The following is a 20,368-nucleotide window of genomic DNA, read 5'->3' on the forward strand; positions in this document are numbered from 1 at the left end:
ATTTATTTTGCAAGAGGCATGGTATTTAAAAGTAGGTGAGGTGGTTTATTTCTTGGGGGTGTGGCCAGTGTTCAGAGGTGGAGTTTAGGGCACCAGAACACCTATGCCTACAGGCCTCTGAGTACTAAATCCAACCCTCCTAAAAACTTACTGATTCAGTGCTTGTTCACGGCAAACCAAAAACCAGGTGATTAAAAAAAAAGGTCAGACTTCATCTTTAGTGAGGATCATTGTTTATTTGTAAAAGAAAAAAAAAAGCCGATTCATGCAAACTTTGCATAAGTATTGTGCTGTGAGTCTATATGACATTGTTAGCTCTGTCATTTGCACAGTAATAAATACACTATATTACATGCGGTATAATGTACAAGATGTGGGATGATGGCTTCTTCTAGCTTGCTATCCAGAGAGTGAAGGTAATCAGGAGACTGGGGATGGTGGTGGAGGGCTCCAGTCCCAGGCACAGTATTAGCACAAGTCCCAGCGCAGCAGAAAGAAATACGCTCCTTTGGTCTCTGATAATCCTCTTGACGGTTTCACAAAACTAGAATACAAAGCAAATATTTGTTAGTGTGATTACAGGACAATCTGTTGCGGAAAACGCAACTATTTGAATAGTTTTCCCACAGTTATTTACTTGAGAAACAGGGCTTCTTAACACGCTGCATTATAATACTGTCACGTTACATTTGTGAAAGTACTTCTTAACCGCAAATACAATTAAATCGTTTTTCTTAGGTCACACCAAGGACATCATTATGCTTCTAACGCTCCATTCAGCTGCTGAGGGCCTCGGTACACACGGGTGACAAGTGCCTCAAAGGTCCCTTCATCTTCCATGCTGTTTTATCATAAATAGCGCAATCAGAAAGGGGGAACAGACAGGGAACAAGATGATCGCTACACACAGGTCATACATCGTATTGGACACAGTGATGGCATCTGGCTTTCATAATGCCAGTAAAGACTACTTATCTCTGGTCATGGCACGCCAGCCTAATGATGCTGGCCTATAGTACACCCTGTACATAAGTCCATATCAAAATTGCCAAACTGAGGTGTGGTCCGTAGTGTTAGTTGGAGCCTATTGGCTATGGGCTCTTGTGTAGAAAGATTGAAATACAGGCAGTCCCCAATTTACAATGGCAGTGAAGCATCGTTTCATTGTACTATATGCTTCACTGTATAGCTGCACCACTTCTAATGGGATGTACGACTTTTCGGCACTGTTGCGCTGGTATTACAATGTGCACATTGCAAAAGAACCCTAACTGTGAAAGTCAGCGCCACAGACTTCAGTGCAAGATTCACCTTGTCGTAATTATTTGCAAAAATAGACAAATTCATTCCTCCTTACCTAAGAGGCATAGGGAGATCTATATAACTAAAAGACAGTTATAATGCATGGAGAGGACACACTGAGGCCAGTTGATAGTTAAAGGATCACTATCACGATAAAAATGTAAAATACAGGTTGTCCCCGGTTAACGAACGAGATTGGGACTGTAGGCTTGTTCTTAAGTGGAACATTGTGCCATCTCTGTCCTCTGTACCTCCTCTGTGCTCCCTGTGCCTCCGGTGTCCCCCTCTGTGTCACCTCTGCCCTTTGTACCTGTTTATACAAGTTTAAAAGCCATTTTTTTCTTTGATTTTCTTAAAATCGATTTTCTCAAAAAGTACAATGTGAACATTTTTTTGGGGACTCACAAATGATTGAGGCATGTGATTCTTTTGAGAATCAGGGGCTTACTGGTATTTGCTAAAAGCTGGTAAAATTGGTATGCCTAGGCAGGCACACTACAATTTTACTGGTACTTACACCATTAATGTAGTGCACATTGCCCAGTTATTGCAACTTGCATAGTACGTTGCACTAGCAACTCTAGTTACCTAGGTACCTGAAGCTTACTAATGAAGCAATGTGTGCTACGTAAATGTCATAGCTGTAAAATTGCTGTGCACTGCCTGCACAATTTTTCGTCTCTCAGTGAATATCCCTTTACAGTTATCTGCATACTACACTGGTCTCTGCAATCCTCTACTCCTGATCAAGTGACCATCCATGTCTCCTCCTCCTAGATCCCGCTATATCCTGCATGTTTGTTTCTGCTGGCCTGGCTACACAGCAGGTACAAAGTAACATGACCCGAGGGACCCAGGAGGTGGCCTGGCCATTATCTGGAAGAGGATCACCAACATGGTAGGCAGGTATAAAGCGCAAAATATACTGTATGCTCTTCCCCCTTTTTAACAATAAACCAAATCAAAGTCCCAAAATAGGGGTTTCAAACGGAACAAACACTCCGAAATGTGTTTCCAAAGTGCATCACACTTATTTTTTACAAATCCTTCCAGCTTCATACAACACAAGAAATAGCACATAGCTCGATATGCATAGTCAGGCATCGATGAGGGACGCACTAGGCCATACATGTAATAAAGTAACTAGAAAAAATGGATATTGCCAGTGGTAGAATATCTGTGAAATTGCAGATATTGTACTACTTAATGACTAACCCTTAGCCCTCCCTCGACCAATGCCTAACCCTCAACCCTTCCTGGTGGTGCCTAGCCCTTAAGACCCCCTCCCCTCCTGTGGTTCCTATTCCATAACCCACCCCGTGCCACAAAGCAACGATTAATGGCAATGGCTGCAAATTTGGGCACCCCAAACTACCCACTATGAAAATTGCAGCTATACAGTGGCTTGCAAAAATCTTTTTGTAGGCTAAGCCTGCTTTAAATTTCTCAATAACTTGATCCCTGACCTGTCTTGTGTGTTCTTTGGACTTCACAGTGTTGTTGCTCCTAATATTCTCTTAGACAACCTCTGAGGCCCTCACAGAGCAGCTGTATTTGCACTGACATTAGATTACACACAGGTGCACTCTATTTAGTCATTAGCACTCATCAGGCAATGTCTATAGGCAACTGACTGCACTCAGATCAAAGGGGGCCGAATAATTATGCACACACCACTTTGCAGTTATTTATTTGTAAAAAATGTTTGGAATCATGTATGATTTTCGTTCCACTTCTCATGTGTACCCCACTTTGTATTGGTCTTTCATGTGGAATTCCAATAAAATTGATTCATGTTTGTGGCAGTAATTTGACAAAATGTGGAAAACTTCAAGGGGGCCGAATACTTTTGCAAGCCACTGTAAATAGCGCTCTTTTTACTTGGTTCGTACACTCGGTGTGGAGGGTCTTCACAGTCAGCATTACAGATTCATGAAATGTTTTATCTCTTTGGAATCAATTGTATGTATTATTTCAAATGTCTCTGAAGAAGCAGCTTTTGGCTGTGACTCAGGCCATCAGACAAACGTATCAGGCAATCTTTGGATTCTGCATGAGGAGCTACATGCTATTTCTCATGTTGTATGAGGCTGGGAGAATTTAGGTCCGTACACACGCCGGACTGCAGGCAACGACGGGTCCGTCGTCACCTCCCGCTGGGCGGGTTTTCAGCAGACAGTCCGGCGTGTGTACAGACTGTCGGCGGACTGATAAGACTGTTTCTGAGCGATCCGCCAGGTGGATCACTTAGAAACAGCCGTATCAGTCTGCAAACAGACTGTACACACGCCGGACCGTCGCTGGAACGCCCGCCCAGCGGGAGGTAATGACGGACCCGTCGTTGCCTGCAGTCCAGCGTGTGTACGGACCTTTTGTAAAACAATAAATGTGATCCACTTTGGAAACTAACTTTAGTGTTTGCGCCTTTTGAAATTTTGGGACTTTTGTATGGTATGCCGGTAACTATGCTTCTCCACTGTTTTTCCATGCTGCTCTGCAGATGAGGAAGTAGTCAGATGTTTAGCAACACGATTTACCCTTCACATAACCAAGATTGACAGGTTGCCGACCTCTGCCTGAAACCAACAAGGGCAAAGTGGAAAGTGCTGCTGCAGTTATAACCATATAGTAAACCACATATATATTGATGGCCATGGCTATAAGAACTTGTGGAGAATTGTTTGACACATACCTTTTATTTTTGGCTATTTTTTCACAGTAAAATAAATTATTTGAAGTTTTCTGTAATATTTTGCACAAAGGTTCATGTCAGTGCTCATTAAATGACCAGGAATGTAAAAGGTAGAGGTACCTATACAGAGGTGATTATCTTTTTCAAGTTCTGTAAGACGTTTTCTAATTAGCATTCATCTTTTGCGCTAAGATACAGACGTTTCAGGGTAAGGTTCAGTTTTGGTTGAGTAATAGGAAGTGTGTCATTGAGCCAAGACTAAGTAAGAAAGTACAGTTGGTGAAATAATACAATTACATAAGCAATGTGCTAATCACAAGCAGCAAAGTTCTGTATGAATGACGATGGCAGGCGTCAGCTATTTAGAACTTGGACAGCATGAGCTTACTGCAAGTTTCAAGTTGGCCTCAAGACAAGAGGTCTTTTGTGAGCAAAGCTTTTTGATTCCAATATTTCTGCGCTTTCTTTATCTTCAGATCGTGTAAAGTCAAGCAATCATCTTGAAACATTATACAAGTTGCTATGTTGTAATTGCTCTGTGTTTGGCCTGATGATTTTTATTATTTTTTGTTTTCAAGTTAACTTTAATTTTATAAGTGTATGAGATCTCAGCCTAATGCTGCCCATACATGGTACTATTTTTTTTTTTTTCGATTAGATAATTTCGTTCGATTATTCCGTTGGATCGAATATTAAGATTTTTCCAGCATGACTGGTCTGATTTTTATAAAAAAAACAGGATAATCGTTTGTTGTGTTCTTGATCAAAAAAAAAAATTTAAAACGTTCATTCGATTCGATCATTTTGTTCAAATAAAGGGGAAAATCAAACGCTTTTATTGTACCATGTATGGGCACCATAAGTCATAGATTGTGTGTTCCTTCTTCCATCACTAAGCTGCTACTATTGGCCAACTATCATCATGTGATATTGGTGACAGGATTAGTGGGCTTGTTGCCAATAGTTAACAGTCATTTACCTAGTCAAAGGTAGTTCAGCTTTACTTTTTAAAGAGGAACTGTAAACAAGGATTGAAATTCATTCCAATCAGTAGCTAATACCCCCTTCCCAGGACAAATATTTACCTTTTCTCAAATGGATCATTAGGGGGGGTCTGTGTGGCTGATATTGTGGTGAAACCCCTCCCACAGTGTGATGTCAGGACCAGTGGCGTAGCTAAGGAGCTGTGGGCCCCGATGCAAGTTTTTCATTGGGTCCCCCCCAAGCACACTATACATAACAATTGATATGGCGCACCAAAACCAATCAATGACAACCACAGTGTCAGAGGTGCAAGAAGGGGATGGGGAGCAGTTTGTTAATGATTACCAATATTTAAGGTATCTATAGAAGTGATTATTATGAGCACAGGACCAATAGAGAGTTAATACTGCAATTGAGGGAGGGCCCCTTGGGGCCCCTCTGGCCCAAGGGCCCCTATGCAGTTGCAACCTCTGCACCCCTTAGTGCTACGCCCCTGGTCAGGACCTAGGTTCTGTCTGTGAGCTTTGTTGCATTGTGGTAAATAACAGTTGTTTCCAACTGCCAAGCAACCACTATCTTCCTCTGTGCATATGTATATCTATAAAAAAACAACCTTTTAGCATCACATTGTTAAAGGGTGTGGTAAAAATAATGTCAATTGGCGCTGTCTGTTTCTTTTTTTCATGTCTGCCAGTAGTAAAGGTGATTATATGCAGGCTGATGGTGGATCAAACAACATGAACAAGTTACATGGCAATTATCAATCATTACTTGATCTCTGTTCTATTTTTTATCTTCTCACTTGGAATGTATTGATCTATTTATATTCCCCTTTTTGCTAAAGTTCATCCTTAATCATAGTACTTGTAGGTTTTAGGACTTCACCAAATTCTGGTATCATGTTCTGAAATAAAGCTGCTGGTTTGGGAAAGTCACTGACTAAATGCAGCCCTTTGTGAGGTTATGGGCAAAGTCTGAGCAAAATAATGTTTAAGACGTATAATGTTGTTTTGATACTGAAAGCCTCTGAGATTCCTACATTCAATGTGGGGAGGCAGAGGGAACCCTCTTTGAATGCCAGCCAGCTGTGGTGAGGTAATCTTCTTATTTGGCACATGCAAGTTGTTTTTACCTAAGGACATGGAGATGGAGAGATGTGTCATCATCCACATACAACATGAAAAGGAACATTGGCTCACTCCCACCAAGTCTGCAAAAGTACATTCTAATTATAACAGTGACTGCTACAACATGCTGTTTTGCCTTTGCTGGTGTCTACCTATAAACTACATGCAGGCAGTGGTGTTAAACTGCCTCCAGCTTATTCTTCCCCATGTTTATCTGTTGCTGTATGTGACTCCCTATGGATACTATGACTCTTTAGAGAAAAAGTACATACACCTGCACAGTTTCCCCTCAGTTGGTGTTGCCTGCGAGGATTGAACTTGCTGTACAGATGTGTCACTAGAAAATAACTGAGCAACACATGCTGTGCCTTTGGGCAGCACGGTGTCAAAGTGGATAACACTCTTGCCTTGCAGTGCTGTTTCCTTGGTGTCTGGTTGGTTTTCTCCAGGCACCCCAGTTTCGTCTTCCCACATCCCAAAATCAAACAGATTAGTTATTTGGCTTCCACTTAAATTGGCCCTAGACTATGATGGAGATATTATGACTATGGTAGGGATTAGATTGTGAGACCTTCTGAGGGACAGTTAGGCTGTGTTCCCACTTGAGCAGAGAACGGACATCTTTTGTCCGTTCTCCGCTCACAGCTAAACGGACAGTGAATGGTTGCTATTTCATAAATAGGAGCTGTTCATACTTGTCACTCTGCGACGGATCAACAGGATCTGTTGCCGTAAGCGGGCCGCACCTCTGTGCAGTCTGCAGTAATCATGGGCAGGCGGATGTGTTCCCCCATATAGCCCCATATCCCCCATATAGCCTATGAGGGTAACGTATCTGCTTTGGGCTACAGCCGGACCATCGGAGCAGACACTACAGTCTGGCTCAAGTGGGAACACAGTCTCAAGGTAAAAGACTAGATGCTCCGTACAACGTTGCGAAAGATGTCAGACACTATATAGATATTAAATAATAGTAATATGAAGAATGAAGATGATGGCACCACTAATAACGGAGCAGCTTCTACAGGCAAGGTAAGAAGAGGAACAATCGACCCAGATGATGATTGTCGCTTAAATCTGGACTGCACACTCTGCATGTTAAAACATGCACATTATTTACATAGCAGGAACAATTGATGTGTAGTGTGCACATTTCCACGTACATTATCACACATTATCCAAAGTGCTTTATGCTGGGAATACACGTTTCGTTTTTGCCTTCGTTTCAACCTTCGTTTCGATTGTGCCTTTTGTCCTTTTCGATCCCGAAATAATCGACCGTACGGTTAATATTACCACCCACGGTTTAGTTTTTTTTTTCGATTCTGATGGTTTCGTTTTTCCAATGATCGAAGGCTGCAAAGAAACGAAACGTAGTACAGGGACGGTCGGCATAAACGAATATATAATCGATCTGAACAGCCATCAAGCCTACCAATGGCTCGATTAGATGGATAAAGAGAGATAATATCAAACATGTTCGATCACTAGTCGTTCGTTTTTGGGGTCTATTAATCGAAACTATAATGAGATTATGACTATTTTCACATACGTTTTCAACACTCGATTCGTTTACCGAACGAATCGAAGGCTAAAACGAAGGCAAAAACGAAACGTGTATTCCCAGCATTAGAATAACGCAGAGATATACCCATGCAGCCGAATAATCATGTCTTAGCAGACTCAAAAGGCTGCAAAAATGTTATTCCCCTTTCAAAACTAGCACGTTTCAAAGTATTATGCACAAAATAAAATAAAGATAAACATCAACACAGAGATCAGCTATATTGGAGTAGCAGCTCCTCCATCATGGCTGTCTCAGAAAGCAGTAATTAATTAATTAGTTTCTTTTCTTAGCTAGAAGTGGCCAGTCAGAGACAAACAAAGCCAGTCAGAGTTTGGCCCTGGGCATTGCACAAACAGAGGCTTTGTTTTCTGTGATTTGCTAACTCTGCCCAGGAGGTGGCCAGCAGGGAAGCATTGCTGCACTCTTTCCAGCAAAGAGACCTCCATTAACCTCATTATGTGTTTTTACTCATTCTCATTCCTAATTTGTAATTCCTGTTAAAATAACACCTGGGCCAATCCTTCCTCCCCTGGTCTCATCTCTGCAATGTTCTTCTAAGTGCCACTGGCTCCAGATACTAGAGGGTATACTTTCTCTTAGCTCCACTGAGAGACGTGTTTACACTAAAGGACCCTAAGCAGAGAATAAGACTGTGTTCACATTATAAATGGCCAGCGCTATAGCAATCGCTGAGTGACTTTTTTTCCCTGCGCTTTTTAAGCGATTTTCCAAGTGATTTTGCAGAGCGATTCTGTTTTTCACTTCCTGACGTCAGTCAGTCAGGAAGTGAACTCTTTCACCCGGGAATAAATGAATACAATGGGGTTGATTCACTATAATAAATAGCATGCCTAATAAGAGTTAACACACCTTATCAAAGTGGGGGGATAATGTCCTTTGAAAGCGATTGGAGCCGCAGGGGCTCAGGACAGGACAAGTGGAGCTCTCGTCATTGCCAATTAGCAGGCATAAGTTCGTAGCGCTCGCTATGCTACTCTGATAAGGCACACTAACTCTGATAAAGCGTGCTAACTCTGATAAGGCACGCTTTTTGTTATAGCGAATCAACCCCAATGTATTTATTCATGAAAGTGCTTGGGAAATCGCTATACAAGGCGCTTTTTCAAGCACTTTGCGATTTCGCTATACCTTCCATTGAGCCAAAGCGCTCAGAAAATGGTACAGGCAGAGCTTTTCGAAGCGGATACCACTCATATGTGAACACTCCCATAGGGAATCATTGTACAAGCGCTTTTAGGGCGATTTCTAAAATCGCCAGCACTTAAAAAAACACACAAACGCTCATAGTGTGAACAAGCCCTTACTGTTTTAAACTGTCACAAACAATTATTACATTTATATCTTTAACAGTGAACCATTGCAAACAAATGCATGAAATACTACCACATACTGCGATTTTTGGCCACGTTTTCCAGACTGAGAGGCAACGTGATACGCAGACACATCTGAAGTACATTGACTGCACTGTTTGATGTCCCCATCCATGTGTTGCGATTCACTGCAGAATTTACGATGAAAATAAGCAAATGCATTGCAAACACACTCATTTTAATGAATAGGTATCGGCAAAAATCACATAGAAACGCCAGTGCTGTGCAGTGCATGGCCAGCCATGCTTCCAATGATTTCAGGCTAGCACAGTTTACCAGAGTTTTGTATAGCAGCTCAATCACAAAAAAAATCTAAATACCATTTTATGTGTATCCAAAATGTTTATTCAAATAGGAATAAAATAAATAAAAAGGGTTTCAAAAGCGCTGCATACATAAATTACATAAACACAATCTAGTCAATGCAAGCAGTTCATTTGTATTGTGAACACAGTTTGTGTAAGTTCATCCAAGCGTGGTAAATCAACTAGTGAGTCACACAATACAGTTCATCTGAAGTTGTGAATTTCAAAAGTTCACTCTCCCCTTCAGTTCCCCACTCACCAGATCTTGCGGCCTGTATGGGCCCGTTTAAGCATCTGGGGTATTGGCCACCCCACAGCCTCTCGATCTGACAGTCCTCTTCAATATATGGGCTTGACAGGATTGGCTCCAATCCACTCAGAAGTTAGTTGTAGTAGCAAGAAAAAGAAAACAAAAACGCTCACATAGCGTAAAAATATCCTCCATTTATTGATAAAAGTTCATCCATAAAAAGTGTACATCCAGCACAATCTCAAAAGATAAAATTTTGCAATAAAACCAGCAGTAAACTTGGTTGGCCTTTGACCGGGTTTGACACAGAAAAAGCGCTGACAACCGCGCAAAAAACGCACCATAAATGTCCCCAGTATAAGAAAAAAGGGTGGTTACAGCTTGAGGGGCATAGGTACAGGTACCGCTTGTGACGTGCGTCAAAGCGGAGAAACCTGTCTTAACCCCATTACCCACCCTTTTTTCTTATACTGGGGACATTTATGGTGCGTTTTTTGCGCGGTTGTCAGCGCTTTTTCTGTGTCAAACCCGGTCAAAGGCCAACCAAGTTTACTGCTGGTTTTATTGCAAAATTTTATCTTTTGAGATTGTGCTGGATGTACACTTTTTATGGATGAACTTTTATCAATAAATGGAGGATATTTTTACGCTATGTGAGCGTTTTTGTTTTCTTTTTCTTGCTACTACAACTAACTTCTGAGTGGATTGGAGCCAATCCTGTCAAGCCCATATATTGAAGAGGACTGTCAGATCGAGAGGCTGTGGGGTGGCCAATACCCCAGATGCTTAAACGGGCCCATACAGGCCGCAAGATCTGGTGAGTGGGGAACTGAAGGGGAGAGTGAACTTTTGAAATTCACAACTTCAGATGAACTGTATTGTGTGACTCACTGGTTGATTTACCACGCTTGGATGAACTTACACAAACTGTGTTCACAATACAAATGAACTGCTTGCATTGACTAGATTGTGTTTATGTAATTTATGTATGCAGCGCTTTTGAAACCCTTTTTATTTATTTTATGTTTATACAGCTTGCACAGAGCAGGGTAGCGCTCTACTTGTGTTTTACTGTCATTAGTGCATATCTTTAGTGGCAGAGCGCTAATCTATTTGTCATTTATATTCAAATAGGAAGGTAGCACATCAACAATGGCTTCAAAACGTTGTATTTTATGTGGAAATAGATGAGCACACTACAAGGTAGGAACAAATGTGTCCTTCCACACCACAGGAAGGGCAAGTTTGTCCATAACATTTAGAGTGCTCACCTCCTCATTCGAATATAAATTACAGTATAAGCTACAGAGTGGTGGCCCTGTGAGGTTTTGCCACTGGCCAAGATGAGCACAAGCTCAAGAAAATGCAGCCCGGGATTGATGTACATTGCATTATCTGCAGCTTGGTGGCATAGTGGTTAGCACTCTCGCCTTGTAGTGCTGGCTCCCCAATTTGAATCCCAGCCAGGGCACTATCTGCATGGAATTTGTATGTTCTCCCTGTGCCTGCCTGGGTTTCCTCTGGGCACTCTGGAGTTAATTGGCTTCCCCATACATTGGCCCTAGACTACAACACATACACATAGCTCTCAACTGTCCCTCTTTTGGAGGGACAGTCCCTCTTTGAGAACCCAATCCCTCTGTCCCTCTTTTTTCCTTATAGTTACATAGTTATTTTGGTTGAAAAAAGACATACGTCCATCGAGTTCAACCAGTATAAAGTACAACTCCAGCCTGCTCCCTCACATATCCCTGTATTGTCCCTCTTTCAGGACTGGTGTACAGATCTGTGTAAATATATGTATTTTTCTACTGAAAAATGTGTTTTATTGACTGTAAACTTTATTCCCATCTTTTAAATTGATATATTTCTTATTTTTAAATGTTAACATGAAGGAAATTCACCCATGATAGAAAGGGCCAGTGTGGTTTGAATTATAAAACAACATATTTTTCTTATGGTATGTGGGCCTAGGGGTTTGTTGGGGGCATGATTAGGGGCGTGGCTTAACTGCCCCTTTTTTTTATCACAAAATGTTGAGAGGTATGCATACACTACACGATACAGACAAATGAATTTGGTAGAGATTAGATTGTGAGCCTCTCTGAGGGACAGTTAAATGACAAGCCAACATACTCTGTACAGCCAAGACTGACACCAGGGATATGAGGGGAATGCTTGTTCTATTAATGGAGGAACTCCGCCTTATGTGTTTTGTTATGGGGGGGGGGGGGCATACGTATTAGTACGCTGCAGGTGAGTTGGGAGCAGGGAGAGCGGAATGACTGCTCTCCCTGCTGCCACTAAACTCTCCGGCGGCGTTACATACTATACTCGAGTCTTCACAACTCAGAGGAAGGTGTAGTTCGAGATTCAGCGATCCCGGAGCCCCGAATTACTCTTATGCACCCCGCGCAGTATAACATTGCTGCTATGGGGTGCCTGGCGCTCAAACCACCTGCTTTGGGGGGAATGCACGCTGCCTGGTGTGTTTATTTGATGATTTTAATGCTGCCAGTTTATTGTAGTGTATTTTAGGGAAAAAATGGTGCCAGATTATCTTTATTATGTTGTTGTTTTGTTAAAGGGGGGTGGGGGTGTTAATGCAGTTTATGTGTATTTTGCATTTTTTACCACAGAGTTAATATTCTAGGCATGGCTGCCTGAATAGCATAAATGCGAGCTTTGTTCTTGCAGCACAGATTCATTTACTATATTTTAATAATTTTGGGTCCAAAATACCATTTTACACTAGAACAGATTGTTATTTCATAGTGTGAATTCCGGTGTGAATAAATGTGCTTGCTTAGTTAGCAAGGTAACTTCCAAGAAAAATAAGAGTAGATTAAATAGCCCAGACAGACAGTCAGTGTACTAGTTTAATTAGAAGCTATGAAATAATGGTGCCCATATGTGGACAGTCTCTGTAGCCACTTTTTGAAAAAAAGTGGAGCAGCCTTCAGAGGATGTGCCGGTGCAAAATGATAGTTAGCGCTAACTGTCACAGACAAGTGCATATGAGCGTATGTGTGTCTATGCGTGGGGGACAGGCAACTGAGAGACAAATGAGAAATCAGCATAACATCCATGTGACCCTTGTATGATCACATTGAACATCAATGCTTAAGGGGCACAGTGACGATGGGTATACTTGAAATACAGGAAGTGACATCACTGCTCACTTCCTGTATTTAAAGTATATGTGCCGTCACTGTGCACCGTTCCCCTGGCTGTCTCCTTACCGCTGATCCGAGGTCTGAAGTATGCCACAAAGCAGAACAACGAGGAGCGAGCAAAGGGGAACCAAACTTTGTAGTGAGTCGCTGCCCAGCTCTCTGGTGGTGGGGAGAGGCTATCTATATTGAAGCAGTAGAGGGAGGGAGGAACTGGAAAGGCAACCTGTATAGGCAATAATGGCAATCTGTAGGCTAGCAATCTAATTTAAATCCTTTTCTCTCCAATGCCTCCTGCTATCCCCCTCCCATATGCCCTCCCCTTTACTTAAAGTGTACCTGTAAGAAAAAAGTGCCCCTGGGGGGTACTTACCTCAAGAGGGGCAAGCCTCCGGATCCTAAAGGGGCTTTCCCTTCCTTCTCAGTAGAGGGTAATCAGCACTGTGACCCCTCGAAGAGCTCCTTGTCAGCGTGAGTGCATGCACAGTAGCGTGTCTCCGCTCGGGCTCCGTTAGAAATACCCGAGCCTGCTCGGGTCCAATCTACAGCCCAGGCACATTGGTGGTACTTGACATTTTTCAGGCTATAAAAGTGGTACAGTTAATAAAAAGGTTAAAAAGCCCTGGCTTTGACTGCTGGTTATTTCAGGCGATTACTTCACCTGGTATGCAATGCTTCCTGCACCGTGCAGCTAACTGCAGGAAAGTTGGTGTCAATAAAAGATTGCTAAGCGAGGCATACTGTGAACAGTAGCATGGAAATGTACTGATTTTTATGCTAGGAAGAATCTGCTACTTCAAAACTTATAGGTCCCTAAAGGGAACCTGAAGTGAGAGGAATATGGGGCTGCCATCTTCATTGTCTTATAACAATGCCAGTAACTTGGCTGTCCTGCTGAGCTTTTGGCTTTACTTGTTTTCACGTGCAGCAAGTGGAGTCAGGCCAGAGTCAGAGAATCTGATCTGCATACTCATTCTGGGCCAGTGACTTCAAGGACAACTGTAGGGAGAAGAATATGGAGGCTGCCATAGTTGTTTACTTTTAAACAATACCAGTTGCCTGGCAACTATATATATGGCCTGACAAAAATATGGTAACCTCCATGTACCTTTCACTCTAGTAGTATTATACCGGAAGTTGGTGGGTGATGAGCATCTCACGCTGGAGATTTACATCGTATTGCCAGTGTCCTGTAACTACGAGGATCGGTCTAGGTTTTGCAGCGCTTGGTGCCGCTAGTCAGGTAGAGCAGCCCGTGCTAGTGGAGGGAAGAGAGGAGCCCATCAGACAATTACAGACACTGCGGGAAGCTGTCTGAATGCCGAGGGTGACCATCGGGTGACGAGTGGCTCACAAGGAAGGCGACACCGCACTGCAGCGGGAGTACCAATACATCAAGACAGAGCTCTGCAACTAGGCACACTGGGTATCTCAGAAGAGTTTTGTAGCGGCTGGTACTGTTAATGCTTTCCATTGTTAACTTTTCTTATGTGCTAGATAGCAGTATATATGATATGTGATTAAAGAAGTATTCTACCCACTAGACTAGGGTTGGTAGAGGAGAATTCAGGTATGTGTTTAAAGAGACACTGAAGTCTCTTAAAAATACTTTTTTTTTTATAACAAAAGCCCTTACTAAACCATCACATCCCCGCGGCTGTAATCTATCTAAATCCCTCCTAACTCACCCTCCCTCTCCCCTGCAAAATCCACGACTTTCTTGGTCGTGGATTTTGCTGCCCTCTACTCTTCCATGTGAGGCAGAGCTATGAGCTGCAGCCCTGCCTCACACGCGTCTGTCAGTGGCGGATCTCCGTCTCTACCCCGCCCTCTCAGTAAAGGAAGATTGAGAGGGGCGGGAGAGAGGCGGCGATCCGGGCTGACAGACGCGCTGAGAGGCAGAGCTGCGGCTCATAGGTCTGCCTCTCACGGAAGCACTGCCCGGATTGCCCCCCGGGGAGTTTGGGGGGATTTATTTAGATCAGAGCTGCAGGGATGCGGCGGTTTAGGTAGGACTAATATAGTAAAGTGGATTTTGTAATAAAAAACTGATTTTTTTAGAGACTTCAGGCTCTCTTTAAGCATCAGTCCAGCAATCTACTCTCAATCAACTTGCCTGTAGAAATGGTCTTTTTGCCTTTATATGTATCTTGCTCTTCCTATGTGTGGCATCCAGCAAGTCTGTTTAATTATTCCTTTAAAATGAATTTGAAAGGTATCATACACAGAAGGCAAAACTACTGGGGACCACCTTTTAAGCCACTCGTCACCCGCTACTCAGGTACTGTGCCCTTATATTTACCCTAAGACCTTTCATCTTATTTGGAAGCACCCATGCCTCACATCACTAGTCTCAGGAGTATGGGGGAGAAGCTCCACAAGACGCCCCTGCACCATGAACGCACCAGGTTTAGTATATTTTTATTTCTCTAATTTTTGCCCTCTAAACCTAGGTGCTTCTTATGGTCCGGTGCGTCTTATGGTCCGAAAAATACAGTAAATGTGCCCACAATATGCTGTGGATGATATGTATGTGCTGTATATACAGTAGAATCTCATTATAGTAAACTGATATAGTGAAGCTATGGATATACAGTAGTAAACTTAGGTCCCAGCAAATGCATCTGTATAAAAATACAATGTATGACCATGACCAATTCTGATAGAGTAATTTCCTCGTCCCTTGGCATTTACCATAAAGGGATTCTGCTGTATATGGGATCCTGGCTTTAGTTCTGAGCCACTTTATTCTTTGAGCCTTTAAAGCTCCTGCTCTGTTATTCTGAGTATAATATTTAAAGGAAAACTGAACTGACCTGAAAAATGAATTTCTGAACTTACCTGGGGCTGAATGGTTATAAACACTGATGGAAAAAAAAACATACAATTTGACTATAACAACACTTCAAAATCAAATCCTAAGTCTGCTCTACAAAAAAGAGGATATGGAGGCTGCCATCTTTCCTTTAAAAAAAATACCAGCTGACTAGATGTTAAACTGATCTTTTGAGTTTGGTAAATCTGTCGGCTTCAGAGCAGAAGCAGAGAATCAGCACAAAAGTCAGGCAAGCAGCATTTCCAAAAATGAGTTAGCTATTCGTATGCCTCTCAGATCAGGTTTCCTTTGAACAATTAAGCATTAGGGAGGGTGGCTGAGGGCAATCAAATCTTCCTAAATTTATCTGACAGCTGTAACAAGTAGGTCTTGTGGTGCTTTATTTTCTTGCCCTGCTGCGGACTGTGGTAGTCATTCATTAGGTCGCTGATGTCAGCACAGTCATCAGTCAAAGTGAATGAAGATCCGCAGATGTCATGGCTACTACAAACCACAAATGATTAAATATAGCAGGGTAAGGTAGCTACTGCAAGTGATTATAGAGCAGAGTATGGAGGCTGCTACATGCTGCACGTGATTGTATAGCAGGAGAAGGTAGCTACTGCAAGTGATTATATAGCAGAGTATGGAGGCTGCTACACGCTGCACGTGATTATACAGGGAGTGCAGAATTATTAGGCAAGTGGTATTTTTGAGGAATAATTTTATTATTGAACAACAACCATGTTCTCAATGAACCCAAAAAACTCATTAATATCAAAGCTGAATATTTTTGAAAGCAGTTTTTAGTTTGTTTTTAGTTTTAGCTATTTTAGGGGGATATCTGTGTGTGCAGGTGACTATTACTGTGCATAATTATTGGGCAACTTAACAAAAAACAAATATATACCCATTTCAATTATTTATTTTTACCAGTAAAACCAATATAACATCTCAACATTCACAAATATACATTTCTGACATTCAAAAACAAAACAAAAACAAATCAGTGACCAATATAGCCACCTTTCTTTGCAAGGACACTCAAAAGCCTGCCATCCATGGATTCTGTCAGTGTTTTGATCTGTTCACCATCAACATTGCGTGTAGCAGCAACCACAGCCTCCCAGACACTGTTCAGAGAGGGGTACTGTTTTCCCTCCTTGTAAATCTCACATTTTATGATGGACCACAGGTTCTCAATGGGGTTCAGATCAGGTGAACAAGAAGGCCATGTCATTAGTTTTTCTTCTTTTATACCCTTTCTTGCCAGCCACGCTGTGGAGTACTTGGACGCATGTGATGGAGCATTGTCCTGCATGAAAATCATGTTTTTCTTGAAGGATTCAGACCTCTTCCTGTACCACTTCTTGAAGAAGGTGTCTTCCAGAAACTGGCAGTAGGACTGGGAGTTGAGCTTGACTCCATCCTCAACCCGAAAAAGCCCCACAAGCTCATCTTTGATGATATCAGCCTAAACCAGTACTCCACCTCCACCTTGATGGCGTCTGAGTCGGACTGGAGCTCTCTGCCCTTTACCAATCCAGCCACGGGCCCATCAAGACTCACTCTCATTTCATCAGTCCATAAAACCTTAGAAAAATCAGTCTTGAGATATTTCTTGGCCCACACACAGTAACAGCTGAGTCTAAATTGTAAATATAACACCATAATAAGTGTCCCATCAGATGCAGAATAACTACATGGTAACAAGAAGAAAAGATCATCTGTATGGGCATGGAATCAGAAAAGTCAAAAATAGTGAGATATCTTGCAGAAGGATGCAGCACTCTTAAAATTGCAAAACTTCTGAAGCGTGATCATCGAACAATCAAGCGTTTCATTCAAAATAGTCAACAGGGTAGCAAGAAGCGTGTGGAAAAACCAAGGCGCAAAATAACTGCCCATGAACTGAGAAAAGTCAAGCGTGCAGCTGCCAAGATGCCACTTGCCACCAGTTTGGCCATATTTCAGAGCTGCAACATCACTGGAGTGCCCAAAAGCACAAGGTGTGCAATACTCAGAAACATGGCCAAGGTAAGAAAGGCTGAAAGACGACCATCACTGAACAAGACACACAAGCTGAAACGTCAAGACTGGGCCAAGAAATATCTCAAGACTGATTTTTCTAAGGTTTTATGGACTGATGAAATGAGAGTGAGTCTTGATGGGCCAGATGGATGGGCCCGTGGCTGGATTGGTAAAGGGCAGAGAGCTCCAGTCCGACTCAGACGCCAGCAAGGTGGAGGTGGAGTACTGATTTGGGCTGGTATCATCAAAGATGAGCTTGTGGGGCCTTTTCGGGTTGAGGATGGAGTCAAGCTCAACTCCCAGTCCTACTGCCAGTTTCTGGAAGTCACCTTCTTCAAGCAGTTCGCAGATATTACCAGCACACCAAAGGTTATGAAACGCACTTTATTGTGCCCGTTTCCACAAGAAATCCAACAATTGTTTCGGGGGCCGCTTCTTCAAGCAGTGGTACAGGAAGAAGTCTGCATTCTTCAAGAAAAACATGATTTTCATGCAGGACAATGCTCCATCACACGCGTCCAAGTACTCCAGAGCGTGGCTGGCAAGAAAGGGTATAAAAGAAGAAAAACTAATGACATGGCCTCCTTGTTCACCAGATCTGAACCCCATTGAGAACCTGTGGTCCATCATAAAATGTGAGATTTACAAGGAAGGAAGACAGTACACCTCTCTGAACAGTGTCTGGGAGGCTGTGGTTGCTGCTGCATGCAATGTTGATGGTGAACAGATCAAAACACTGACAGAATCCATGGATGGCAGGCTTTTGAGTGTCCTTGCAAAGAAAGGTGGCTATATTGGTCACTGATTTGTTTTTGTTTTGTTTTTGAATATCAGAAATGTATATTTGTGAATGTTGAGACGTTATATTGGTTTCACTGGTAAAAATAAATAATTGAAATGGGTATATATTTGTTTTTTGTTAAGTTGCCTAATAATTATGCACAGTAATAGTCACCTGCACACACCGATATTCCCCTACAATAGCTAAAACTAAAAACAAACTAAAAACTACTTTCAAAAATATTCAGCTTTGATATTAATGAGTTTTTTGGGTTCATTGAGAACATGGTTGTTGTTCAATAATAAAATTATTCCTCAAAAATACAACTTGCCTAATAATTCTGCACTCCCTGTAGAGCAGAGTATGGAGGCTACTACACTCTGCACGTGATTGTATAGCAGGGAAAGGTAGTTAGTTACTACAAGTGATTATATAGCAGAGTATGGAGGCTACTACATGCTGCACGTGATTGTATAGCAGGGGAAGGTATCTGCTAGAAGTAAGTATAGAGCATAGTATGGAAGCTACTACATGCTGCATGTGATTGTATAGCAGGGGCAGGTAGCTACTACAAGTGATTATATAGCAGAGTATGGAGGCTACTACAAGCTGCACATTATTGTATAGCAGGGGAAGGTAGCTAGCTACTACAAGTGATTATATAGCAGAGTATGGAGGCTGATACACGCTGCACGTGATTGTATAGCAGGGAAAGGTAGTTAGTTACTACAAGTGATTATATAGCAGAGTTTGGAGGCTACTACATGCTGCACATGATTGTATAGCAGGGGAAGGTAGCTACTACAAGTGATTATATAGCAGAGTATGGAGGCTGCTACACGCTGCACGTGATTGTATAGCAGGGGAAGGTAGCTACTAGAAGTGATTATAGAGCAGAGTACGGTAGCTACTACACGCTGCATGCGATTGTATAGCAGGGGATGGTAACTACTAGAAGTGATTATAGAGGAGAGTACAGAAGCTACTACATGCTGCACGTGATTGTATAGCAGGGGAAGGTAGCTACTACAAGCGATTATATAGCATTATAACATACAGCATCAACTGGTTGTTAAGTGACCCACCCATTTACCATTCCCTGATAGTCTATTTTTTCCATATTCCCCTATACAGTGTTCCCTGGTAATCTAGTGGCCCCTCTCCCCTATACAGCATTCCATGATAGTCTATTTGTTTCCCCCCATCTCTATTCAGCGTTCCCTGGTGGTCTAATGGTTTTTCCTCCCACTCCTTTATACACAAAACCTTGCAGGGAGTGATTCTAGGTAAGTAACATACCTTTCTCAGTGTCGCAATCTTTCTCAATCTCTTGCAAGCTGAGCCAACTGTAGTGACTTCCAATTGTTATATTGCAAGTAGAGATCATACCCATTGGTGGTGGAAGGGGGGGGGGGGGGGTAGGCTTAGGTTAGGCATTGGTAGGTGGTTGGTTAGGGTTAGGCATTGGTGGGGGGGTTAGTTATGGTTAGTGGGAGGAAGGCTCAAGTGAGAATAAGGTTAGGTTTAGTGTTAGTAAAATATCGGTAAAATTGACCAATGTTTTACTATGGGAACTACCCCTGTACAATAGTGGAATATCTGTGATTTCACTGATACTCTACTAGTGGCTATTTCCAGTGGCCAAAATTCCCTGGCGCCCTTTTTGCATGTACGCATCTGAATAATCTGTTTGAAAACACTGATTGAAATATACTGTATATACAGTGGCTTGCAAAAGTATTCGCCCCCCTTGAAGTTTTCCACATTTTGTCACATTACTGCCACAAACATGAATCACTTCTATTCTATTTACTATTGCCTTTAATTAGCTAAAACAGATTTGGTGTTGTTTAAATAAGATTTATCATTGTCTAAAACTCTAAATTTGTTATTCTTGTTGAAGTATATCAAGCCTGAGTACCCACTGGAACCAACAGAAGTACCCCCTGG

The 20,368-nt window shown here is 42.2% G+C and overlaps 1 protein-coding gene across 1 annotated transcript in view; it reads right to left on the reverse strand.

Annotated features, from left to right (window-relative positions):
- Nucleotides 1-216: 216 nt before the first annotated feature.
- LRAT (lecithin retinol acyltransferase) overlaps nucleotides 217-20,368 on the reverse strand; it is a 48,483-nt gene continuing 28,331 nt past the window's right edge. The window contains exon 2 of the mRNA XM_068269540.1: nucleotides 217-544. Within this exon, the coding sequence (XP_068125641.1) occupies nucleotides 392-544 (153 nt within the window). The 3' untranslated portion in view covers nucleotides 217-391. The remainder of the gene's footprint in view (nucleotides 545-20,368) is intronic.

Source organism: Hyperolius riggenbachi, chromosome 1, assembly GCF_040937935.1.
Source record: "Hyperolius riggenbachi isolate aHypRig1 chromosome 1, aHypRig1.pri, whole genome shotgun sequence".
In the NCBI taxonomy this organism is placed as follows: domain Eukaryota; kingdom Metazoa; phylum Chordata; class Amphibia; order Anura; family Hyperoliidae; genus Hyperolius; species Hyperolius riggenbachi.